General features: G+C 45.6%; 1 protein-coding gene across 1 annotated transcript; it reads right to left on the reverse strand.

Annotated features, from left to right (window-relative positions):
* Positions 1-1,553: 1,553 nt before the first annotated feature.
* Tbc1d20 (TBC1 domain family member 20) lies at positions 1,554-22,141 on the reverse strand. Its single transcript, XM_036185693.1, has 8 exons — positions 21,947-22,141; positions 14,936-15,121; positions 11,664-11,744; positions 8,529-8,715; positions 8,271-8,372; positions 4,897-5,038; positions 3,975-4,162; positions 1,554-3,774 (listed from the first exon to the last, which is right to left on the reverse strand). The coding sequence occupies exons 1-8, from the start codon at positions 22,011-22,013 to the stop codon at positions 3,519-3,521; spliced, it is 1,209 nt and encodes a 402-aa protein (XP_036041586.1). The 5' UTR covers positions 22,014-22,141; the 3' UTR covers positions 1,554-3,518.
* Positions 22,142-26,729: the final 4,588 nt, after the last annotated feature.

Genomic DNA, 26,729 nt, shown 5'->3' on the forward strand with positions numbered 1-26,729 from the left:
AATCATCTGCCACTCAGACTGCTCTTTAGCCTTCTACTATAAGCTACCAGAATTTAGGCCTTGTCCCTGTTAGCCCTTTGAGGCTCACGGCTGCCGTATCAGAGGACATCACAGACCAGTGACCTATTGTGGTAGAGCAAGGATCAACAAAGAATGCCTACATCCAGCATTGACTCCATGCTCCTGGCTGGCTCCTCTGCAGGCAGAGGTAGAAAAGTAGGAACCCAGCTGCTGTATACTCTTCCTGCTGAGTGGGGCTGTTGAGAGACTAGACCAGTGGTTCTCAACCTTCCTAATGCCTCGGCCCTTTAATGTAATTCCTTATGTTGTGATGACCCCCAAACATAAAATTATTTTTGTTGCTACTTCAAAACTGTAGTTTCACTATTGTTATGAATCATAATGTTAAATATTTTGGAGACAGAGGTTTGCTGAAGGAGTTATGACCCACAGGTTGAAAACAGCTATGAAAGAAGCTGTGTGAGGACTCTCATATGCTCCTCAGTAGACAGAGACTAGACATGATGGGCGGGAGTGTTCCTTCCACAACAGGCTGTTAGGTTCTGAATCCAAGTGCTGGCCTTCTGAGTTGAAGGCCTGCAAAGCAAAACACACAGAGCACATCCTGCCGCACCTGTCACTAGCTGTGATGGTGCCCAAGCAGCTGCAGGACGAAGGCCACACTCCTGTGTGACTGACACTTAGGAAACACGGAAAGAGCATGTACCAAGTCCAGTTTCCAGCATCTGTGTCACCCGTAACTCCAGCTGATACCCTTCTGACTTCTGAGGACACCTGCAATCACACATACACATAATTGAAAACAAAATCTTAAAAAAAAAAATCAAAATACTTTTGCTAAAAATCCTTACTCGTGTACACAGAGATTATGGATGGAAAGATGGAAGCCTGGAGTCTCAGCCTTGATTTTGGGTCAGTCTCCTGCTTGCCTCTGCATGGACATGTTAATCACATGAGTGTTTGCCCGCCTAACCTAGCTCACTCCCTGAGACCCTTGTCACAAACATGTCCTAAACAAAGCCTTGAAGACAAGTCCCTCCCAGATGAGAGCACTGTCCACGAACAGGAGGCTGCACCTTATAGAAGTCATCACTGAGGTGGAGGCACTGGTCCTTTCAGGTAGTAGTGGGAAAGCCCGGACTGCCCTGAACTTGAGTTAGTGCCAAGACACACCCTCAACAGAACTATTTCATTATGTGACTTCTCTTCCCAATTCTTTCTCATGTCTGTACCCAAAAGATGACTTGAGGTCACTGGACCTGTGTTCCATGTGCTGATTAAACTGCTTCTCTGGTCTCTAAGGTGGGTATCGAGCTGGGGCAACAATGGCTAGCACAGCCCTTTCTGGCTGCTGGAGCCAGGCCTTTTGCCTAAATTCATCACACCTGTGTGTGAAACAAAACTGGAACAGCTGTGTGCAGACAGCAAAGGTTGACGAATCTACAGACCACAGGCCCACCAGACCCCAGCTGGGCCCAGGGTAAAAGCTGGTGGGTCCATTTCCAAGCAAGCAGTAGAGCTACAAGGACAAGTGATTAGGAACCACGTAAGGGTGTTTATTTCATACAGGGCTCTGTACAAACCATCTACACATATCTTTACAGAATAAGTAAATACCTGAAGGTAAACTGACAGCGCTTTCTCCTCAGTAGTGGGGAGTCCTGTTATGGGCACACACCACTCTTCAGCTCAGCACAAGCCAGTACCACCTGCTTGTTTGGATGCAGAATTGTGGCTTGGACCCTGGGCCCGTGCCCCTCCCCCAACCAGCACATTCCCTATAGCTCAAATATGCTAGAGGCACAGATGACAAGCTCCCGTGGTAGACTGACAATATCTGTCACTTTATCACTCTGGATCCTGGAAAATTCTCCTTTGTCCTGAATTAATCCCTGTGAATCACTCACCCCAGCTTGATTTGGTTAAAGTGCTTTGTGTAACTCAGCCTGGACACCTCCTATGAGCTCTGGCTTATGGCTGCCTGGCTCACAGAGCGTCCCACTGCATACAGTGGGCACAGGGGACACATACGTCTGGACATGGTAGGACTGGAGAAGAGTGCCCAGGAAAGGTCAGGAAAATAGAAGCATGTAAATGCTTCCCACTACACACTCTTTAAAGCAGCAAAAGGCACTTTTGTTTTCAAGCCAGAGTTCCTATAAAACAAACCTGGCTTCACTTTTAACAAAGCCATCCTAGGAAGACAGAGAGATCCCATGGATCCCATGCACCCCTCCTGGAGGAGCCCAGGGGTAAGTGGGGCTGGTGGTGTGGGTTCCTGCCAAAACCTGTCTACATGCTGGCAAGTTTCCAAGAACATTCCCATTCTGACACCAGCAGCTGAGGAGGTCAATACACGGGCAGGCCAAGGTGGGTGATTAGTGGAAAATAATGAAAGTGAGACAGGAAGTGACACTGTGGGGCATGGGGCGTTCACAAAGCAACTTTGGCTAAACTGAGCAGGGAACACATCTCAGGTGTAATCCTGTCATCCTAGATAATCAGGAGCTGAGCAGGATCAAAAGTTCAAGGCCAGCCTGGGTAACTTAGGTAGCCCCTGTCTCAAAAATAAAAATAAAAACGACTAAAGTCTGGTGCTGTTTATTCAGTGGTAGAACACTTGCCTCACATGTTCAAGGCCCTGGATTCCATTCCCCTCCAGAAAAGGAGAAATAAACATTAGCCCAGTACAAGCTCATTGCTGATAGCTTCTCCCATGAAGGAACTATGGGGGGGGGGGGGGCTGGAGAGACGGCTCCTCAGCTAAGTTTAAAAGCTTACTGCCTCAGCTTTGCTAGAGGACCGGCATTCAGATCTCAGCACCCACACCAGACTCCAGGAAATCTGAAGCCCACTTCTGGCCCTGTGGGCACTCACACACACACAAGTAATTTTTTTTTAAAGTGAGAATAGTTGCTATGTTAGATGTAGTATACAGTCATAAAAATAGTATTAAAAATGTCTTTACAGGTAATGTCACGTGGTTTGTAGAGAAAGAACAGGGAGACACAGGCAACATCGTCCAGGGGATTAACACTCCTCTGCGATGATCTCTAGGCTGGGATCATAAAATTTAACTAGAACCCAGCTTGTGTCTGTCTGACTCTAACCAGCTGGCTCCCAGGCTATCATTCTCTCCCCTCGCTTTCATCCCAAGGCTGGACTCTGTCGGCAGCCCCTGCCTGCTTTGTCTAGGATGCACAGGATATGGGGTGCTGTAAGGAGGGCATCTCTGGGCCCAACTTTCTTCTAGGCAGTGAGTTGGGTAGCCAGGTGCTCCAGAGCCACTTCCAACAGTTAGAGCACTCAGGTCCACTGAGCCCATTGTCAGGCAGCTCTGCCACTAGCCACCAAAACCAAAAGACAAGCTGCCAAGGGTGGCAAACAGAACCCCCTGACAGAAACCCTTTAATTACAGCAGTTCCACCCTCTTGCTCCTTTCTGGAAATGGGGAGAGCTCGGTGCACTGGGTGAGGAAGTGGCTCCTGGGGCTGAGTTTAGGGGAACAGCTGCAGCTGGAACTTGGGGGCCCACTCCAGGGCACTCTTCACCACTGCCAGTGCCGCCGCTCCAAGCGCCACTGTTAACCCCATCACAGCCAGTTTCGCCAGGCGGCTGGGCCTTGGTTTGGTCAGGACATCTTTTGTACGAGCTTCGGGCCGCAGAAGTCCCCGAAACCGCTGCCGCAGCACCATGTCTGGCCTCTGCTGGGCCGATGCCAGCTCAAAGTCTTTGAAAGTAGAGGCTGCCGTTCTGTGGAAGGGAGCAGAAGGTGGTTCAGAAAGGCAGGAGACTCTGAGAGCTGCTGCCGAAGAGGCTACTGTAGTGCAGACTCTGCTCCAGTGTAGCTCTCTGCAAAGACCTGAACCACAGACCCTTCGCACAGGTCGACCCTCCCTCCCTTCCTCTGCTGGCCTCCACTGCCCAGCTGCAGCAGCGCCTCCCCACCTCACCTTTCAGCCTCCTGCTGTGCAGCCGCCTCCCTTGCAAGTTCCGAAGGGGGGAACTGAACAAAGAGGTCTCCGGCTCTGCTGATGAGCGTCTCATAGGGCAGGTCCTGAGGGATCTGGGACAACAGGTGGTGGACAGAGGCCATGTCACAGTCACAGTCCAGGACTTCCTGCTCCCGGTACAGCACAATCTGGCAAAGGCAGGCTTTGAATCAGAGGCAGAGGCACAGGACCTGGGTACTTGCCTTTCTTGACACACAGATCTAAGTCTTTGTAACAGACAGTGCTCAGCCCAAAGGTTTGGCAAATGCTATATCCCATTCCACCTATAACGTGAAAGACTGACCAATTCTAGCAAGTGCTCCCAGAGTAGCTGTCTGCTCGAGTGTCACCCTCTAGGGTGAGGCAAACTGACACTCTTAGGAAGAAGAAAGGGCTACAGGAGACTCTGAGGAGCTTTACAGCAGCTGACAACCATCTGGTCTCCTTTAGACATCTTCCTGACAGGAGTGCTCACGTTAATAGCTGCTGAAGGCCACTCTCCATTCCACTCAGCACCTGGGAAGGAGCCCCACACTCTTCCATAAGCCACCCCTCTTTCAAGTCTAATACCAGACCTCTCTCCCTTCCTGAAGCCTTGCACTGGCAGGCAGACTGAACTATCACCTGTGCCCATCATGATGTCCACTAGCTGAATAGTTCCAGGAGGTGTCAGCAGGGTCACGAACAGTCTCGTGGCACTCTGGTGCTTTGAAGGGTCAGAAGTCTCTAAGTGAGAATAGCTGCTTAACCAACATTTTCTGATACTTCTTAGACTGGGAAGTCAGTCACCAGCTGGGGAACTACTATCTGTCCCCTTCAAGAACACTGATCAAGCTGGATGGGTGACAGTGAACCTAGTCACTGCCTCCCAGTGTGTACCTACCACAGCTGCAAAGTAAATGGGCATGAGTGGGTGGCAGGCCAGGAAAAAGTCGTATAACCGCACAACATGCCTGAAGTCCGACAGGACGTGCCCAAACCAGGTGATAAGCCAGCTGAGGGCAAAGATGGTCCCCACCTCAGCACTAGGAGCAAAGGAAATCCAGATGTTAGGTGCCCTGCCAGCTCATCCCATCCCTTTCTCTGTCTTTGTTCTCAAGAGCTAATGAGGAAGAAGTATATGGAAAATATACTTCTTGAAAAATTATGCTACTTAGGAACTCAGCATCCTCTCTCTGTGTATATATACATACATAAATATATGTATGTGTATATATATATATTTTTTAATTTTATTTATTTTTGGTTTTTTGAGACAGGGTTTCTCTGTGTAGCCCTGGCTGTCCTGGAACTAGCTCTGTAGACCAGGGCAGACCATGCTGGCCTTGAACTCAAGAGATCCACCTATGTGTCTCACCACCCCCCCCCCCCCCCCCCCCACTCCCCGGGATTAAAGGTGTGTGCCACCACACTAATTTCTTCTTAAAAAACACATCTTGGGGCTGGAGAGATGGCCCAGTGGTTAAGATCACTGGCTGCTCTTCCAGAGGACTCGGTTCAATTTCCAGCACCACATGGCAGCTCACAACTGTAACTCCAGTTCCAAGGATTTAATACTCTCACACAGATATGAATGCAGACAAAACACCAATGCACATAAAATCTAAAAACAAAAACAAAACAAAACAAAAAACCCCACAAAATCTTAAATGCACAACATGGTGGTGCATGCCTTTAGTAGGGCAGAGGCAGGCAGATCCCTGAGTTTGAAGCCAGCCTGGTTTACAGAGAAAGTTCCAGGACAGCCAGGGCTTTACAGAGAAAACCTGTCTCTAAAAACAAAACAAACAAAAAAGTACAACGATGGCTGGGGAAGGAGCTCATCGGCAGAGTGCTTGCCAAGCATGTAAAAGGTCCTGGGTTCAATCTGCAGCATCAGAAAAACAGACAACATGTGATAGCAATACTGAAGTGTCCCAGCTCCCTCACCTCCTTGGGTGTTCTTCTAATGTGCAACAAGGAGCAGCTCTCTCAGAGAACTGCACTGTACTTTCCTGCTGACACAGGCATATATTCTCAATCGGACATGGTGGCACACAGGACACAGAGGCAGGCAGGAGGATCTCTTCTGTTGAGTTCAAAGCCAGCCTTATCTATATAGTGAGTTCTAAGATAGCTAAACAGTGAGACCAGGTCTCAAAAAACCAAAACAAAACCCCCAAAAAACCCAGCTGTGGGGCTAGAGAGATGCTCAGCAGTTAGGAGCACTCGCCGCTGTTACAGAGGACCTGGGCTCAGTTGCGGCACACACATTAGGCAGCTCCTAACTGTCCGCTCAGAACCATCTGTGATCCCAGCTCCAGCAGATCCAGTGCTCTCTTTCTGGCCTCCTCCAGCACCTGGCATGGAAGCAATGCACTTATATATGGACAGGCAAAGCACACGTACACATTCAAGTAAATCTTAAAAAGGATTGATTTATTATCTTTATATATGTGTGTGAGGCTGTGTGTTTATGTATACCACACAGGTACCTGCAGAGGCCAGAAAGTATTGGGCCTCCTGGAACTGCGGTTAAGAGCAGCTGTGAGCCACCTGATATGGGTGCCATGAGCTGAACCCGGGTCCTACAAAAGAGCAGTAAGCATTCTGAGCCAGTTTTCCAGGCCCTTCTGTTTTGTTTTTTGTGTTTACTTTTTTTTTTTTTTTTCCTTTTTTTGAGACAGAGTGTCACTATGTAGCCCTGACTGGCTTGGAACTCACTCTGTAGACCAGGTTGGCCTCAAACTCAGAGATCTGCTGCCTCTGTTACTGGTGTGCACCACATCATCGGCTTTTTTTTTTTTTTTTTTTTTTTTTTTAAGTATCTCAGATTGGCTTCAAACTTATTACACAGCTAAGGCTGGCCTAGAATTCTTTGTATTATTTTGTAAAAATTTATTTTTACCACTGGGTATGGTGGCACATGACTTTAATCCCAGCACTTAGGAAGCAGAGGATCATTATATGAGTTCCAGGCTGGTCAAGACTACATAGTAAGACTCTGTCTCAAGAAATAAAAAGAGGGCTGGAGAGATGGCTCAGAGGTTAAGAGCACTGGCTACTCTTCCAGAGGTCCTGAGTTCAATTCCCAGCAACCACATGGTGGCTCACAACCATCTGTAATGAGATCTGGTGCCCTCTTCTGTATGCGTAATAAGTAAATAAATTTGTTTAAAAAAAAAAAAAGAAAAAGAAAGAAAGAAAAAGCTGGGTGGTGGTGGTGCCAGCACTCAGAGGCAGAGGCAGGTGGATCTCCGAGTTTGAGGCCAGCCTGGTCTACAGAGCTAGTTCTAAGAACTGCCAAGACTACACAAAGAAACCCTGTCTCAAAAAAACAAAAAACAGGGCTGGAGAGGTGGCTCAGAGGTTAAGAGCACTGGTTGCTCTTCGAGAGGTCATGAGTTCAATTCCCAGCACCCACATGGTGGCTCACAACCATCTGTAATGAGATCTGGTGCCCTCTTCTGTATACATAATAAATAAATCAATCTTTAAAAAACAAAAACAAATAAATACTTAGTAAAAATAAAATTTTCTTTTATATTTGTATGTGTTTGTGTGTTACTACATACATATGTGTGTAGGTGCCTATGGAAGCCAGAAGGTGTTGGATTCCCTGGAGCTGGAGTAACAGGCAGTTATGAGCTACCTAATGTAGGTGCTGGGAACTGAACTTTGGTCCTCTTCAAGAGCACCAAGGGTCCTTAACCACTGAACCGTCTCTTTAGGCCCTGTCTCGCACTCTCTGAAACTCCTGTCTTTAGCTTGTTAGTGCTTCACTACAGGCATGTGGCACCACATGTAGCTTTTTTTTTTTTTTTTGGTTTTTTGAGACAGGGTTTCTCTGTGTAGCTTTGCACCTTTCCTGGAACTCACTCGGTAGCCCAGGCTGGCCTCGAACTCACAGAGATCCGCCTGGCTCTGCCTCCCAAGTGCTGGGATTAAAGGTGTGCGCCACCACTGCCCGGCTACATGTAGCTTTTGCCTTACTCTGCTAAGAATTTATGACACACCCACCAGATTCAAGCTCCTCAAGCCATGAGCTGTCATCCCTGCATGCCCTCAAAAGCACAGTATCCATCCGGTAAGTTCTCCAAGACCGTGGACAGGCCTGAATTGTTCAGACTCTAATGGACAGAAAGAAGCCTGAAGAATTTAACACTAACTATTAATATGATGATGCAACCAAGCTAGATTTGGGAAGAAACAAAAAGCCAAAAGAGCATGGCACTGAGCTGCAATGTGTGTCTCATGTATATACAAATATAGACTCACCTCTGCATGAAGTCATGGAGTTCTGGGTTCACTTGGTCAATGATGGGCATCAGATAATTTAGGATGTGCTTGGTGTTGTCCATTGTGGGATCCATGAAATCCCTATGGGAAGATAATCTAGTCAATGTACTTGGTCAGGTCCAACATTCATGTTAGGGCAGGTGAATGGAGTGGGCTCAAACTATTCAGACATCTGATGATGCTGAGGAGGCTGGGGGAGTGACACTCATCCTGGCACAAAGTCAGATGCACAGGTACCTGAGGTGGTGAGTAGATAATTTTTCTACCAGGGACGTTGCCAGCCTTTCGCCCACCACCAGCAGAAAAGTGACCACTATATCATGGTAGCCCTGGTAGTAGTGCAGCTGAGGGTTTCGGTCCAAGATGAGGAGGATGATGTCGATTAGCTCTTCCTGAAGCCCTTCTCTCTGCTCATCTGGCATGCCTGGGGAGAGGAGATGCAGCTGAGTTGGCGAGGAGCCTAGTGCCAGCAGATGAGGGCAGCAGTGATTTTCAGAGAAAAGTGTCCACTAGCAGACAAAGAATTACAAACAAATTGACAATCCTTGAAAAATATTGCTGGCACCTGACACAGAAAAAGCCACATAGAAGGGTCCCTGGCAGATCATCTAACTAAAACCTTACAGTCAGCATGGTCAATCATGGGGAAAGACTGCACATGCCTCCAAGGTGCCACCTGCCACGAGCTCGGCACTTCAGTGGCTCTCCCATCACCAGTATCGCAGACGTGACCCTGAAGGAAACTCCAGACAAAGCGAAATAAACAGAAAAGGACAGAGCAACTGGCTTTCCGTGCACACAGAGGAACTATTGACAGTAAAGGAGGCTCCAAAGAGGACTGGAGCAGCAGACCCATGAATCTGCACTTCTTTTTGTGATAAAAATAAATGGTGAAAGATGAACTATTCTGTGGAGTAGATATTCTGGATGAAAGGGCTGTGATGGCTGTTTAAATAGTTCAGAAACAAAATTACCTGGGTATGTATCAAAAGAAAGGAACAGGCAATTGATGTGGTGATGTGTGATGAGCAGAAAAGTATCTAGAGATTTCTTTGTCCTACTTCTTAGAATGAAATTACGTAAGGAATTATATGAAAGTTAAATCTGTGGTATTCTTTAAGCCAAAGCCAATGTTCTAAGATGGTCTCAATTTCCAGTTGCAGCTGGAGGCAGAGGCACCTGGTTGAGACACCTCTAGAGTAGAGGGCCAGTAAGCCACGACAGTGTGACTCTTTGGTGCATTTGTTTTGATAAAGAATTATGGCCGGGTGGTGGTGGTGCACACCTTTAATCCCAGCACTCGGGAGGCAGAGGCAGGTGGATCTCTGTGAGTTTGAGGCCAACCTGGTCTACAGAGATAGTCTAGGACAGACTCCAAAGCTACAGAGAAACCTTGTCTCGGAAAAAAAAAAAAAACAAAAACAAAAATAAAAACAAAAAAAAAATCATGAACCTGTTCTTCCTATAGTCAGAGCTCAAAGGGGATAAGGTCATGCTCAGCCCATGTACCTTGGTCACCCAAAGTCAAGAAGTCTGGAGAGTTCAAACTCTCCCCTGGATCTGAAAGTGATCTTGAACCCCAAGGCTCTATTAAGGGAATTAAAAACCACGGCATCAAAGAAACCAAAGCTACTGTTGGTTGGAGGGCTATCAAAATCTGTTCCAATTCCTCTACTAAAAATCAATCCAGAGGAGGTGAGGAGGTGAGGAGGCGGGAGAAGGGGAGGGAGGGGGAACTGGGGTTGGTATGTAAAATGGAAAATTTTTTAATTAATAAATAAATAAACAAACAAAACAAAACAAAAAATCAATCCAGAGAACTCCAATTCTTGCAATTGTATGAACTGGAGAAAATGGTCACTGAGAAGCAGGTAATCTCTGCTGCTCAGCAGAGTCCTGCCTTAGCCAGTTTGAAAAAAACCATATGAAAAAAATAAACGAATGTACCAGGAGATGCACATTGACTGACGTGCACATGTGGCCTTGTGGAAAGCTGACAGGAGATGGTGGGTGGCCTGCCACAAAGGTTTCCACAAGGATGATGCACAGCAGGTCAGTGTAAACTGGAAGGCCAAACTGCCTGGTATCTGTGAGACCCCATGAGCAATGATGTTAATTTTGAGTTCCAACAATGAGTTGTAAATAAAAGTAACTAAGGTAATCAGTTAGGGAGGTGAAAACTATCAAGCCTTGATCCCATGACATATTTTAGAAGACCTCACTAAGCAGATTCTGCTGCTCTTAGCTTAGCTCTCACTTAAAAGCAGGATTTGAGAGAGAAAACAGCAAAGTAAGGGCCCACAACAAACAATAAAGGTTCGAGGTAAGAGCGAAGGTCACTCCTTGCTCCTATTAATTCCACTTTCTCAAAAGAGGTACGCTGTAAAGATAAACAAGGAAAATAAAGAAAACCAAGAATTAAGTGAAACCATGAAAGCAGCGAGAGCAAGAGCTACAGCCTGATTGAATTTCTGGTTTAAGACTGGTCAGGCGAGGCCAGAGGACAGGAATGTGAAGGGCTTCAAATGCCAAGGAGCCAGCATGCACAAAGTCACACCAGTGACATAAATGCAATGAGTAAAGGGGACAGGACAACAGGAGGCACCGGCCCTCCGTCACCTCAACCGCACCAGCAGGGTAGGACAAGGGGACTGGGCCATGGGATATGTTGTGTCATAACCACACTGACTGGCTACCAACCTGTGGGAGCCTCATGAACCTCCCAGGAAGAAAAGATCCAAGTAGGGCAGAAGGCCTGTAATACACATGTCCCAACCAGGGCTTGCTTCAGCTAAGTGTGACAAAAGAGTTAGAGGCACCCACATCTCTTCGAAAGTCAAGGTAGAGTTACATGAGAAGAAAGCTAGATTATACAGATGAGGTTTGCTGCCCAACTCCTTCCATTATGAAAATAGAAAGTATAGTCATTTTCTTGTCCTGGGAAGCAAGAAGCAATTTCAGCAACATACTCTACAAACATGCAGGGAAAGGAATCCTCCATCCATCACAGGGGACCCAGTAACCACAGATATGAGGTAACACTTACAAATGAAAATATTAATAGTTCCCATTAGGGTACAATTCCAAACCAACCTCCAAAGCCAGACCCCTTGCCCTGCCAATCCTTATAAAGCTCCACCAGAGCACAAGGGCAGACAAGGATGCAAGAGCTGTTTCTCTTACTCGCCACCTCCGGCCACAAGGACTTCACAGTGAGGGTACCCACTGGAGTGCCTGAGAGTGGGGTTCTACAAGTGTGTTTTGGTTGCTAGGAAGGAAACAACCCAACCCTGGCAATCATCAACACAATAAAGTAATGCAAAGGGACAGAAAGCCTCATTCCAGATGTGGTAAGAAAGAAAATCTGCTCACCAGGAGGGAAGCGCCGAAGAGACCGCCTGACATCCAGCAGTACTTGCTGGTAATCCTTGCTCATGTGTCGAAGATCCTTCCCTATCAGAGAGAGGAACATGGTATTATTACAAAAAGGTCTGGGAAACCAGAGGAGTCAGTTCTTCTGGGGCTTCCAGTATAGTTCAGTGGCATAGAGTTAACCTAGCAAGCTTGATGCTGAGAGTTTAGACTCAGCCCCACAAAGCAAGCAACAGTAACAGAAACTACTTTCTGTATCGATAGTTGAGACCTAAAGGACACACAGAGCAGCCTTTTCCTCAAGAGGACATCACTTAAGATATAACACCTGGATCTAAGCACCAGGTAAAGGTAGACTCCCAGCTCCTCAGTCAGGTGCAGAGTTGGTTTATACTAGTAATCCCTGTCCCTGGGAGGCTGTGGCACAGGAACTGCCTCAGGTTTGAAGCCAACCCAGGCTGCTCAGCAAGACCCCATTCAAAATAAAAATGTAAGAAGAGAACGAAAAACCAAAAGTGGATGGGGAATACTAAAAGGAGGGAGGCTAGGGACACAGTTTAATGGTAGAGTGCTTGCCTAGCACATGCAAGGCCCTGAATTTGATGCCCACTGCCACTAAAAACAAAATAACCAGTATAGATACTAGGTAAGCTCTAGTTTGTTCTAAACACAGCTGCTTCATGCAAGTCTGATGAGCACAGGGTGGGAAGAGATTGTCCTGAGCAATGTAAGGAAGGATGGGAGGGGACAAAAAGGTCAAGAGGTCTGGGCTACTGTGGACTGCCAATGTCCTCACAAGAAACTGCCCCCATCTGTAAAGTGAGTTTGTTCTTGTCCATATGCACCTTTCAGGTTACCATGAGAACTGACTTGTAGCATGAATCTTAAAAGTTCTTATTAATAAAAACAAACCTGGGAGCCAGGTATTAGGGTGAATGCTGGAAGATCAGAGAAGCAAAACAAGCCACAGCTTCCTCACCTTGGCAGTTCCTCAGCTGATCCTGTTTCCTCAGACTGCAAGCTTCTGAGTTCTCATCCAAATGGATCTCAGCTGAACTGCTGCTCAAAAGCCTAAAAGCTTAACCAGCCAAAAGCTTCTAGTTTCTGGTCTTCACGCCTTGTATACCTTTCTGCTTTCTGCCATCACTCCCTGGGATTAAAAGCTCACTTTCTGGGATTAAAGGCATGTGTCACCATGCCAGGCTGTTTCCAGTGTGGTCTTCAATTCATAGAGATCCAGAGGATTTCTGCCTTTGGAATGTTAGGATTAAAGGTGTGAGTGTCACCATTTTCTGGCCTCTATATCTAGTGGCTGTTCTGTTCTCTGACCCCAGTTAAGTTTACTAGGGTGCACAATATTTTGGGGAACACAATACCACCACACTGACTGGAATTACGAACATGGCACAGTGTGCTCAGCACACAAGCACTGTAACTCTAAATGCAGGGCCTTGAGCATCTGAAGATATAGACATGGAAGTGGTTCTGGAGTGAAACTACAATGAATGCTAACAAACAACTGCATATTAAAACACCACACTGCACCTGAAAAGTGTGTATATGTATATCACACTGAACCCAAAGTGTGTGTGTGTATACACATCACACTGCACCTACAAAGTGTGTGTGTGTGTGTGTGTGTGTGTGTGTGTGTGTGTGTGTGTGTGTGTATTTTAAGGATTTAGTTTTAGCTGGGTGATGGTGGCATATCCTTTTAATCCCAGAACTTGGGAGGCAGAGTCAGGTGAATCTCTGAGTTCAAGACCAACCTGGTCTACAGAGTGAGTTCCAAGGACAGCCAGTGCTACAGAGTAAAAAACCCTGTCTCATAAAACAAAAACAAACAAAAAAGGTTTTATTTTTATTTCAAATGTATGGATGGATGTTTGCCTGTATATATGTCTACACACTGCATATATGCAATGCCCAAGAAGGCCAGATCCCCTGGAATTTGAATTAAAGACAGTTGTTAGCTGACATGTTAGTGTCAAGAATGGAACCTGAATCATACAGAAGAGCAGTCAGTGCTCTTAACCACTAAGACATGTCTCCAGCCCCGACTTTGAACTCTCTTTTTTTTTTTCTTTTAAGACAGGGTTTCCCTATGTAGCCCCTGGCTGTCCTGGAACTCACTCTGTAGACTAGGCTGCCCTTAAACTCACAGAGCTCCACCAGTCTGTCTCCTGGGTGCTGGGATTAAAGGTGTGTGTGACTTGAGCTCTTGATCCTCCTGATGCTACCACCCAGTACTACGATTATAGGCATGTGCCACGCAACTAGTTTTATACAGTGCTAGAACTGAACTTTGTACATGCTAGGCAAATGCTCTTATTGACTGAGCTGGAGAGATGGTTTACAGATAATAAACATATATTTCCTTTACCCCAAGCCAAGTGCTGTGTAAGTGTTGATTTTCCTTACAATCTACACAGAAAGCTATCAGAGGAGCCTGTGCAAGACTTACATGCTCACACCACAGCCCTTCCACCCCACTCTCTCTTCATCTTGACATTAGACGGGCAGTTTAGAATGTTAGTCAAGGACAAAGCACATGACTGCTCTTCTAACACAAAGCCCACTGTTCCCAGGCAGCCAATTTCAAACATCTGTAACACTGGTAACAAGTGGCAACCCAACATCCACTTGGCACCACATCATCAAACTACCTAGCACATGAGTCATTTTAATCACATCCAGTGTGTGGCACATCCCAGGCACCAAGATTTGCCAAAAGAACGAGAGAAGCCCCGCTATAGCACTTGTTCTCAGTTGCTCTCAGAACTCCCTTAACTCCATGGCTTACAGATTAGTTAAGGAACAGCTTCCAGCAGAATTAAAGAATTCTGGAACTTCAAGGAATCTTAGCATTTCTGTAGTGCCCTCAGAGGCCAGAGGGGGTACCAAATCTCCTAAAACTGCTGGGAACTGAACCCAGGTTCTCTGCAAAAGCAACAAGTGAGGCCGGTGGGGTGCACACCTTTAATCCCAGCACTTGGGAGGCAGAGCCAGGTGGATCTCTGTGAGTTCGAGGCAGTCTGGTCTACAGAGCGAGATCCTGGACAGGCACCAAAACTACACAGAGAAACCCTGTCTTGAAAAAAACAAAACAAAAAAGCCCCAAAACCAAATAAACAAACAAAAAAAGCAACAAGTGTTCTTAACTGCTGAGCCATCTTTCTAGCCCCCAAGATAGGCATTTTCAATAAACTCCTCTAGCTAGACAATATTTTAACCCCTAGTCAAAACACCCCACCCCAGGCTTTTACTCTTACTTGACTCAGGTGCTGGCTCATTGGAGTTGACATTGAGGAGCTTGGGCCATACTTGGCACCTGATCTCATCAGTCAGGAGGCCTCCTTCACTAATTGCCATTCGTCGGAGGGCAGCCACGTCGGTGGGATCGCTGTTCAGGGCCTGGTGTATTTCTGCCACCTTCTTTTTCCTTTTGGCATTAAAGTCTAGGAAACAAAACAGAGAAACAATGTGTGCGCAGAAGATGAAGGACACACTTAGCACGTGCAGTTTTCTGCTTCAGGACCCCAAATGTGGACCCCAAATAAGTAACAAGGAATTATAGTTTTAGGAGGCATTCAGTAAGTAGAAGCTATTGTCAATGTTTTCCTGTTCAAACTTGACAGAACACAGGTGTCTCAATAGAAGTCTTCTTCTTGAGTTGGGTAGTACAGTGGTAGAGGACCTGCCTAGCATATTAGAAGTCCTGGGTTCAACCCCTAACACTAAAAAAAAAAAAAAAGTTTAACTCTACATTTTAACAAAACCATATGCAAGTCTCCAACCACAAGCTAACAGAACCAGTAAAACACCAGAAATGCAAAAGCCAAATGTCAAAGGAGTGTAGGTTTCCATAGTTTCTGGTGGTTCAAGAGGCTGTGACATTGTATGAAAGTCAATCGATTCCCAAAAGTCACATTCAGGGCTAGAGAGATAGCTCAGCAGTTCAAAGTGTATAATGCATTGCAGAGGGCCCAGCTCAGTTCCTAGTACCCACATCAGGCAGCTCACAACTACCTGCAACTCCAGTTCTAGGGGATCCAACATCCTCTTCTGGCCTCTGCAGGCACCAGATACACATATATGAAGGTAAGCACTGATACACATAAAATAAAAATTTTAAAAAAAGTTTTGAAGCCACATTCATCTTTGGCAATCAGAAAGTGTTTTTGTTTTGTTTAGTTTTTCTGTATATTTGTGTTTTGCCTGCATGTCTGTGTGAGCACCTCATCAAAGCCTGGGGCCAGTGGAGTCAGAAAAAAAGTTTCGGATCCCCTGAACTGGAGTTAAGAATAGTTGTGAGCAGCCACGTGTATGCTGGGAACTGAATCCAGGCCTCTGCATGAGCAGTAAGTGCTCTTAACTCCTGTGCAATCTTTCTAGCCCCTGTCTTTTGCTCTCCATGAAGCCAACAATAACAAGGAACTTCTGATCCTCCCGCCTCTGCCTCCTGAGTGCTGCAAGAGGGGCCTGTGCTGTCATGCCCGACTTTATGCAGTGCAGTGAACTGAACCCAGGGCTTGTAGCACCCTATCAACTGACCTACATCCCAGCCACAGAGTAGCTCACATTCATATGTAAGAGTATGTTGTTTACAGCCAGTTTATAATGCTGAAATATTCTTTTAGAAGCTAGGTACAATAGAGTGTACCTTTATTCACAGCACCTGGGAGGCAGACTCAGGAGTAAGTATCCCAAGTTCAAAGCCAGCCTCTTTCTTCTACATAGCATGTTCAAGGCCAGCCTGGGCTATAAGGTCCTATTTCAAAAAACAAAACAAAACAAAAACGACTTTTTATGGGGAGGGGGAGAATTCAAGACAGGGTTTCTCTGTGAACCCTGGAACTCACTTTATAGACCAGGCTGGCCTTGAACTCAGAGATCTGCCCGCTTGCCTCCTAAGTGCTGGAATTAAAGACATGAACCACCATGCCTGGCTCACCTCTTTTTTTTAAGACAGAATCTCAGTGATTGCAGGTTGGCAAGGAACTTGCTATACAGAGTAGGCTGGTCTCAAACTCGCAGAGATTTGCCTGCCTCTGCCTCAAAAATTAGTTTTTAGAAAATAAGGATGAGCATCTGAGACTGCCATCTGTCCTAGTTTTCCCATTTCAACAGTACAAAGCCTCTTGGTTCTCAAGTGGAACATCTACTTTTATAAAAGCAGATGGCACTTCTTAGATTTTATGGTTACCTGCACCACTGAGAAAATAAAAACTACAAGAATTTTAATACAAAAGCACCAATGTCACAAGGCACTACACTATAATTGTCAAGGAAACTTGTATGTAGACAGTAAAGCCAAGAGTTCAAAGAGACTACAGTAGGTCAGGCCAACCTACCTCGGCATACACACACCTAGATACTAGGGTTCATGTAAGGGGGACACCCCCAGAAGAAGGTAGGTTGACTTAAGTGACAGTATCACATGGTATCTTAGATTCTGGAAGAGTTATTGAACAGATAACCTCAATAATGTCCTATTCTGAGACAACAGTCTACAACTGTGTTCATGACAAAGGTGATGTTATTAACACCAACTAGAGTTGTTAAGAGTCCTGGTGACCTACCTGTGTGAGCTGTGACACACAAGCTACACAAACAGAGCTTCGGAGTCACATGCTATTGGAGGTCAGACAGGAAGCTAACACAGTGATTTTTGGCCTAGGTAAACCTGTTCTCTTGCTAGACACAAGAGGATGACCAGTGTCTGAGATTTTCCTGGTCTAAGTCTAGCCTCTGAGAATAACTTCACAGAGTAAATTCAAAATGTTCTCTTCACTCTCAGGACTGGCCCAGGTAGGATGTTACATTAAATGGCTCCTTTACCTAGAAATAAAAAAAGCCAGGCTCTTCTCTCAATAAAGGACCTCAGCCAAATGTTTCTGAGTATGTCAAGCTCTTGCCTCAGCTGTGCCTCCCTCCCTGGCTCCCATTCACTTAGGAGGTCCATCATTTAATGGGTCTCTACGAACACTGAGAGGTGAAGGAGGAACCACGGTTCCCTTACAGCTCCTGAGCAGCTCACAGCAGGAATGGACACCGTTATTACACAGGGTGTTTGAGAACCCTGAAGGATGACTGAGGATAGACTATTTCTAAGGTAATGGGGAAAGGCTTTGCCATGAATTGATTCTGAAATCTCCTGAAAACTACCACACTGAAGAGTATGTCAAAGGCAAAGCATTCCTGGCAGAGGAAAGAGTGTGAGCAAAGACATGTCATGTAAACAAAACACCATGGCCAAGAAACAGGCACAGGGAGAGAGCAGAAGGAAGTTACAACTGGAGTGGGGGAGCTGAAACTTTGGGTTGGGTTCTTTCTGCAGGCAGCCTGGGCTTTCCCTGCAGGGCTACATCCTTTGAAGACAAGCCTGCATGCTTTCTAAGAGGATCAAGAATAAGAAGCAACTTTTTTTTTTTTTTTAATTTTTTTCTTGCAGTGCTGGGGATGAACTCAGGGCCTATGCATATTTCATAAGTATCCCTAACTACCAGGGGAGCTCCGCATGCTATGTGACCTCAACAGCACAAGCTGATCAGGAACCTAAGCAGGAGCTGAATTAGTTTCCAACAGTAAGTACAATATAAGCGCCAAGTAAAACTTTGGCAGCAGGTGTCCTTGCACACTCCAGACACCACAGGGAAGAAGAGCACCGAGGTCGCAGTCCCAAAGTCACTTCCAAGTTTTGCTGACCCTTTGCCAAGAGTATGGAAAAGCCATGTTTCTGCCTATTCCCACTGAGTATTCAGTGATGTGGGGAAAGAACATAGTTTCCAATCTCCTGGATTCCCAGGAGGTCTAGGCAAAGACACAGCCATGAGTTAACTAATTCTAAACCAAAACCACGGTTCCAATGCTTACTTCTCCCTGATGTTTTCAGCTTTTTGCTGTTTTTTGTTTTTTAAGACAGGGTCTCTCTTTGTAGTTCTGGCTGTTAAGGAACTTTCTCTGTAGACCAGGCTGGCCTTGAACCCTGCTTCCTGAGTCCTGAGATCAAAGGCATGAGACACCATGTCTGGCTGTTGTTTTTGAGACAGGGTGTCACTACTCCAGGCTGTCCTGGCACTCAGAGATCTGCCTGCTTCTGACTCCTGAGTGCTGGGATTAAAGGCGTGCCCACTGAACCTGGCTAACCCTCAATTTTGACTATGTGGAACTCAAAAACTACATGTGTAGTCAAATAAATTATTTATCTCAGTTTCTGCTCGTCTGAAAAAAACAAACACCTGCCCCATAGTAAGTGGCATTCCTTTTTCCCACCTCATGGTGCGGCTCACTGCAGAGTTCCAATTTTGTAGATTTTCTGGCTTTCCTTACAACTCTGGGTACTTCCCTGAGAAGAGTACTCAAATGTGGATTTGGAGAACTGTCTGGCCACTTGGATACTGCCTTCCTTAACCTTAACCTCCCAGTAAGTAAGGTTGGCAGGCCCAGTGAGATAGCTCAATGGGAAAAGGTACTTGCATACGGATGACCCAAGTTCTATTCCCAGATCTCACGAGGTGGCAGAAGAAGTGACTCACAGGAGCTGTCCTCTGACCTCCACATATACTCAGTAGTCACAAGCTTAAAGCTTGGTGGCAGACGAGGAAGTCATTTTTTACATATGCTACCCCTACACATTCTTTCCTGAGCCCAATGTATGGCATATCATTGTAATAAGAAAGAAAAAACAATTCAGAGAGCTCAAGTGAGCTAGGGGTGTATCAACTGCACAGTGAGGCCAAGGGCCAGCCTACACAATAGAGCATCAGGGTCACCACTGGACAACTAATTCACAAACGTCCTATTTATTCTACAAAGAGAAAAGTCAGTTATCCCTTCTTTAATCAGAGAAAGACTGAAGTGCATGCCTACTGTCTGTTTTATTTTAAGGTAAATTCAATTAACCATTTCTTTATGCTTCACTTAGAGGAGGGTGTATCATATACTCCTAAGCTGATAGCTTCCAAATTCCTTTATGGAAGAGGACTTGGCTATCATCACCATGATGAAATAAAATGATTGCCCGAGGTCTTTTACAAAATATTACAACTACTATAAATAAACCCTAGATGCCTGAAAAGTAATTGATTCATCCAAAGAGAGAGATGATAATGGCGCTACTTTGGTCTGCTCTCCAGTGCCTTGTACATGGCGGCAAATGTGTGCTAGTACTGAGCCATACCCCTACCCCTAATATGCTTATTTTAAAAGGGCCACTGAAGCAGATCTTTTTCTTCTCCCTTCCTGTTACTGGAGAATGAACCACAGGCTTCACATACTGTAGGCAAGCAATTGCCTGCTAAGCTATAACCCTAACCCCTACCTATTCTATTTTTGAGACAGGGTCTCACTGTGTAGCTATGGCTGACCAAGAACTCTATGTAGCCCAGGCTGGCCTCAAACTCACAGAAATCTGCCTACCTCTGCCTCCTGAGTGATGGGATTAAAGATGTGGACTACTATGCCTAGGCAGTGCTAACATTTTATAGGAATATTATTCTGGTCTGGGTTTTGTGGTTCTGGTGAAATGTTAGTATTTTAAAATCCAATCTAACTTCTGCTTAAAAGACGGCAGAGCTTTCTTGAGACCAGTCTGGTGTACAAAGGGAGCTCCAGGCCAGTTAAGGCTACATATTGAGACCCTATTTCCCAAATCCAACTAAATAAAAAATGTAGTACTGTGCTTGGTTCCACAGCACATATACTGGAAAAACACAGACAAGAAAAATAACAATATTAGTAGGTGTGGCAGTGCATGCCTGTACCTAACACCATGGAGGTAGAGGCAGAAGATACAGACAATGCTATCCTCTGCTACAAAGTAAGTTCAAGGCCAGCCAGGGATCTATGAGTCTCTGCAAGAGGCAAATGGGTCTCTGAGTTGGAGGCCTGCCTGGTCTACAGAGTGAGTTCCAGGACAGCCAGGGTTACAAAGCAAGATGATGTCTTCTTGAAAAAATGCACCCTGCCAACAACAACAATAAATTAAAAAAAAAAGGGAAAAGAAAAAATACATTTTAGCACCATGTCTGTATAAAACATGGACAGTGGACCATGAAAATCTTATATTCATGGTAAAATTCCTGTTAAAAGAAATAAGCTTAAATACCCCTTTTCTTTGGTAGTACTAATTCATTCATATAAAACATAACCAAACTATTAGGAATTCATTAAGTACTAACATAAAGATAGATTGAAGCAGGAAGATAGTAAGTTCCAGGGTAAATGATCAAGATCCTGTCTGAAAGTAAGTGTACAAAGGCCCCGACCGTGTAGCTCGGGGTCCTTGGTCCAACTTTTAACATTTCCTGCCCTCTTCAAAGAAAGAATACTTTACTGAATGGAGAAAAACAGAGCACACCAATCTGGCCATGAGCTCTACAAAAGATAATTTTTAGCATTAGTTATTTGGTCGCCAATATATTTGAAACCAATCTAAACTAAAGGAAGATCCTCTGAATTCCCTTTCCATCCAGACAAGCTGGAGGGCCTGAAGTTTTGCAACCAAGACAGAGCTGCACTGCAACAGGTCACACGACCCATGTCACAGGGACACTGGCTATTATGCCGTAAAGACAGATGCCGCAGACACAACCCAAGGTTGTTACAAATACCAAAGAGCCTAGGAAAATGGCTCACAGACTGAGCCTCAATTGCGGCCAGTTATCAGATGAGAAAAGTGGAATAACAGAAAATGAGTCTGGAGAAACAAGACGTGGAACCTAGGAGCATCATCCAAACATATGGGTGGGATAACAGGGTCGGTTTTAATATGCGCACCACCTGTCAGAGGACCTAAGTGGAACAGCGCCTTTGGAATAGCTCACCCGGTAGGGGAATTCCTCCCAACAAGCAGCCACCATATGGGAACTGCATTCCAGAACACATGCACAACAAAACCAAGATCTCACAGAAATGATTTAGACGGCAGAGTATAGAGAACAGCACTGCTTTGTGCACAACAGAACACTAACATAGGTGGCAGAGGGAAGGGCCAGAAAGTAGCTGAGCAGGAGGGAGTGTGGGGTGAAGTCTCACCGGCGGGAGTTTCTGGAATTGGACAGTGGCGACTTTGCCCGAGTTTGTGTGTGTGTGCGCGTGCAGAGGAGAATTTTAGGGTCACGAGTGCAGCGTGGAGGCCGGAGCTCCAGCAGCCGCCTACCAAAGGCAGCCGGCTCTGCGGACGTGGCGGGCGGCGGCTGGGGCGAGGCCCGGTTCCTCATCCGCCGCCGCCCCCCTCAGGCCCCGGCCGCTGCGCGGCCCTCGCCCGTCGCCCTCCGTACCTGCCTTCCCTGTGCCGCGGTTCCAGCCGCCCGCGGAGCCGTCGCCCTTTGAGGGCCGGAGGGCCATCCCCGGGGGCCCGGGCCCCAGCCCGAGCCCCGGCTGGCGGCGGAGCCTGAGGCGCGGCTCCCACCGCGGTGTAATCCCAGTTCGGCCGGGGCAGGCTGGTCTCCGTCGGCCTGCGACGCGCAGGCGCGCAGACAGCCACGCCCCCACGTGACACACGTCTTGGTGTGGGCGGGGCTGGGGAGCGCGCATGCGGCCTGACAGGAAAACAGGTGCGGAGGGTGGACTCTTAGAACTTTGCTGTGCGTGCGTGCTGGGCCACATCTTGTCGCTGCTTTTGCTTTTATTATCTGTGAAATAGTTGTGAAAAGAAAATACCGAACTAGACAGTGCCAAGCCTCAAGGTTATACGCAGACTTTCGCTTACCAAGGGCTTTTCCTCTGGTCCTACCTGGCTCCCCGAGCTTAGCAGGGTCGCCTTATGCAGCTCCGGGGGCTATGCCTGCACAGCTCCGGGGTAGGGCCACAGTTCATGGAGATGGTAATAGGGCACTGCTACCTCGCTGAATTGTGCGAAGCAGTGATCTTTTGGTCAGAATGCTACTGGACGAATCAGGTCTTTGGGCTGGCTCCTCCTCACCTACGGGTTTCTATCTGGACACACTCAAACCCAAGCTCAGTGACATCTGAGGGTAATGCCTCGGATAGGTATTCCACAGACATTGCCTCATCTCCCAGATCTCTAGTGAGGATGCTCCCATAAGTCTAGTTGTTTGATGAGCTTCTCCAACCTCACTGCTACTATTTTCATCCCCTCCTCAGTTAGGGCATCCCCAGAGACTGCCTCACCTCCCAGATCTCCAGTGAAGATGCTCCCATGAGTTGGTTTGATGAGCTCCTCTAGTCTCACTATTACTAATTTTTTCTTCTATAAGTATTGGCCCCTCCTGGTTCCATATCCTTCTCTCTAGCCCAGATTCCAAGGTTCACACCTTTACTCTGCAAAATCAATCTCCCCGTGTCTCTGTCTTTCTGTCTCTCTCTCTGTCTCTTCCTGGTCTTTAAAGACAGGATCTCACTGTGTAGCCCTGGCTGTCCTAGAACTCACTCTGTAGAACAGGCTGGCCTCCAACTCAGAGATCCATGCATGCGCTGTTGCTGCCACCACTACCACCTGCCCTTCAAGACCTTTTTAAAGGGTCTGCCCAGAGGATTCCTAGCCAACCAGTCTAGTCTAATTAGTGAGCTCCAGGCCAAAAGAAGTGGATGGATATTCCCAAGGTTGTCCTCAGGCTTCATGCAAACACACACACACACACACACACACACACACACACACACACACACACACAAAACATCTGGTAATGTTTTAAGTATATGTATGGTTTTGCGCTGGGCTTCATTCATAGATGGCTTGGGGTTGAACACTCCTGAACTCTCTAAAGGATAAGTTACTAATCTTCTGTGAACCACTTTACATTTCCCTGAGACCAATCTTTTTTTTTTTTTTTTTTTAAGATTTATTTATTTATTTTATGGATGAGGGCTGTATATGCATGTACACCTTTATAACAGATGAGGGCATCAGATCCCACTATAGATGGTTGTGAGCCACCATGTGGTTGCTGGGAATGGAACTCAGAGCCTCTGAAAGAACAGCCAATGCTCTTAACAGTTGAGCCATCTCTCCTAGCCCTGAGACCAATCTTAAAGAAAAATGCAGTATTTGTGTCAAAAAGGTCAACCTACTCCTGGTTATATGTAGCAAAATTTTTGTTGATCATTTTATGGAAAGAACATACATACTGACAACACGATGAAATAAAAATACTGACCAGGCAGTGGTGGCGCACTTGGGAGTTAGAGGCAGGAGGATCTCTGTGAGTTCGAGGCCAGCCTGGTCTACAGAGCTAGTCTAGGACAGGCTCCAAAGCTACAGAGAAACCCTGTCTTGAAAAACAAAACAAAAAACAAAAACAAAAAAAAAAAAAAGAAAAAAGAAATAAAAATACTGGACATGGCTTCTCTTCCCTCTTCCCAACACACACACACACACACACACACACACACACACACACACACACACGCATGCACACGCGTGCACGCACACTCACAATTTAAAGGAGGAGTATTTCCTGGGGAATTTTCATGAGTAAAGGAGATTACTTTGTGTAAACAGATGTTTTCTGCCCCAAATGCCCAGTCCCAAATAACCAACTCAGAGGCTGAATATGAATTATAAATGCTTGGCCAATAGCCCAGCCTTGTTATTAGCTCTTAAATTTAAATGAATCCATATTTCTATGTATGCTTTGCCACGTGGCAGTACCTTTATTACCATGGCACATTCATCTCCTGCTCCCTCTACATGTGGCTGCCAACTCCTGACTCCACCCTTCTCCTTCCCAGCCTACTTAGTTTGGTCACCCCACCCATATTTCCTACCCAGCTACTGGCCAATCAGCACTTTTATTAAACCAATTCAAGTGACAAGTCTTTACAGTGTACAAGAGGATTATTCCACAGCAACTCTGAAGTTATTTTGACCTTTAAAATTAATATTTAAGGGCTGGAGAGATGGCTCAGAGGTTAAGAGCACTGACTGTTCTTCCAGAGGTCCTGAGTTCAATTCCCAGCAACCACATGGTGGCTCACAACCAACCATCTGTAATGAGATCTGGTGCCCTCTTCTGTATACATAACAAATAAATAAATCTTAAAAAAATTAATATTTAATAAATGTAGAAATTCCCAATTTTAATTCTTCCTTAATTTCAACTGACTGAAATTGAAATTTTTTAAAATGTTATTCCTAATCTCACAGTTTATAATAATCATTAATAAATTCAATTAATTAAAATTATGTGGGCTGCAGAGATGGCTCAGAGGTTAAGAGCACTGCTTGCTCTTCCAAAGTCCTGAGTTCAATTCCCAGCAACCACATGGTGGCTCACAACTATCTGCAATGAGATCTGGTGCCCTCTTCTGGCCTGCAGGGATATGTGCACTGTAGACATAATAAATAAATTAATTAAAAAAAATAAAATTATGTGAACATTTGAAACGTCATTTGTAAATTTAATGATTCCTTTTTCTTTTTGTCTTTTTCTTTTTCTTTTTTTCTTGGAGCTGAGGATCGAACCCAGGGCCTTGCGCTTGCTAGGCAAGCACTCTACCACTGAGCTAAATCCCCAACCTCTAATTCCTTTTTCTAGGCTGTGGCTCAGTGGCAGAGCACTTATCTAGCATGTGAAACCCAGACTGAGTTTAATATAGTGTTCTGCCAATGAAAAAACTTTTGTTAAGTATCCTGATTTTCTAACAAAGCCTTTCCATCCCATTCCCCCCCTCCCTTTGTTGCTTGTTTATGTTTTGTGGTCTTTAAATTGTATTTTTACATACTAAGTCTCCAGTGGCTAAGGCTAATCTTAATTTGCTATGTTGCTAAGGATGACCTGAACTTTTGACTCTCTTGCAGTCACTTGTGCTGAGAATCCAGCCTAGGGTTTGGTGCATGTTAATGAAGCACTCTACAAGCTCTATTCCTCCACCTGTAATTACTGACATATATAAAGCACTATTCTGAGTCATGAAGCTTTTCTTCTAACCAACAGACTATCTTTGTTTCATACTTTAAACCATACCTCATATCTTTTCAGCAAGGAAGAAAAATAATGAAGTGGGACACTGGCGCCCATACATGTTGGCAAGAATTTCCACCTAAAACTTGAGAAAGCTTTAAAAAGGGGTTCTAAAACGGAGCCAAGAGCAGCTTCCCAGTTTGTATCTCTCATGGGGGGCGAGGCACAGAGAAGCTGTGGCATTTGAGCTTAAGCACAGCAGGGCAGATTCCCGCCATCTTACACAGAAGTGTCTCCAAGCCGGTGGCAGATGTAGCTTTTTCTACCCCTAAAAAAGGGGAGAGGGGAGGCGCTTGATGGAGGCATAGACCCACTGCTTCCTGGATTGGTGCTGAGCATGGCTCCCAGAGCTGGCAGTAAACATACCTCTGCCTTGTTAAAAAGCTAAGAGGGGCAGAGTCAGCAGCCAAGGGTGCCGCTTTCGTCCTAGCCACTCAGTTTAGCAGTTAAAATCTCTCCTGGTCAGAAAAAGATTATAGATTTACAATAAGACAGATTCAGATGGAATAAAACTCTAAACGGTTTAGAGTGTGTATGGAAATGAATGTAGGCTTGGAAGAGAAAGGAATATAGATAGTTACATAAATAAATAGTTTTAAAAATAAAGTCTTTAAAGAGAGAGTAAAAGTAATATAAAAAAGTACAGTAATACATGTAAAGATGGAAAACACAAAGAGTCTGGATACTGCATTTTTTTTGGTGTGTGTTGTCTTTGGGATTTTTAACTGTAGAAAGACATTTGATTATAAAAGCTGCTGGATTAAGCCAACCTACATATATTAAAAATATCTTGACTCCAAAATTTATGTCAAAATGTATGCCACTTTGGGGGAGAGGTTATGTTTTTGTTTTCACAGGATATGAGAAGCTATGGACTCATTCAGAATTAAAAATGATCAGATTTTATTAAGGAAGATGCCAACCCACTGCCCAAGGAGCAACAAGATGAAAGCAGACCAGTAATGCCACAGCCTCATGGCAACATATAGATTAAGGATCTCTGTGAGTTTGTGGCTAGCCTGGTCTACAGGGTGAGATCCAGGACAGGCACCAAAATTACACAGAGAAACCCTGTCTTGAAAAACCTTGACACCGGGCTGGAGAGATGGCTCAGAGGTCCTGAGTTCAATTCCCAGCA

This window comes from Onychomys torridus, chromosome 4 (genome assembly GCF_903995425.1).
Source record: "Onychomys torridus chromosome 4, mOncTor1.1, whole genome shotgun sequence".
In the NCBI taxonomy this organism is placed as follows: domain Eukaryota; kingdom Metazoa; phylum Chordata; class Mammalia; order Rodentia; family Cricetidae; genus Onychomys; species Onychomys torridus.

Excerpts from the sequence above, each read along its gene's own strand:
- Tbc1d20 (XM_036185693.1), bottom strand. The coding sequence starts at position 22,013 with ATGGCCCTCCGGCCCTCAAAGGGCGACGGCTCCGCGGGCGGCTGGAAC. Across the intron at positions 8,373-8,528 it reads TTATCTACTCACCACCTCAG|GGATTTCATGGATCCCACAA; the intron begins GTACCTGTGCAT and ends ATCTTCCCATAG. Across the intron at positions 4,163-4,896 it reads CCATTTACTTTGCAGCTGTG|ATTGTGCTGTACCGGGAGCA; the intron begins GTAGGTACACAC and ends TGCCTTTGCCAG.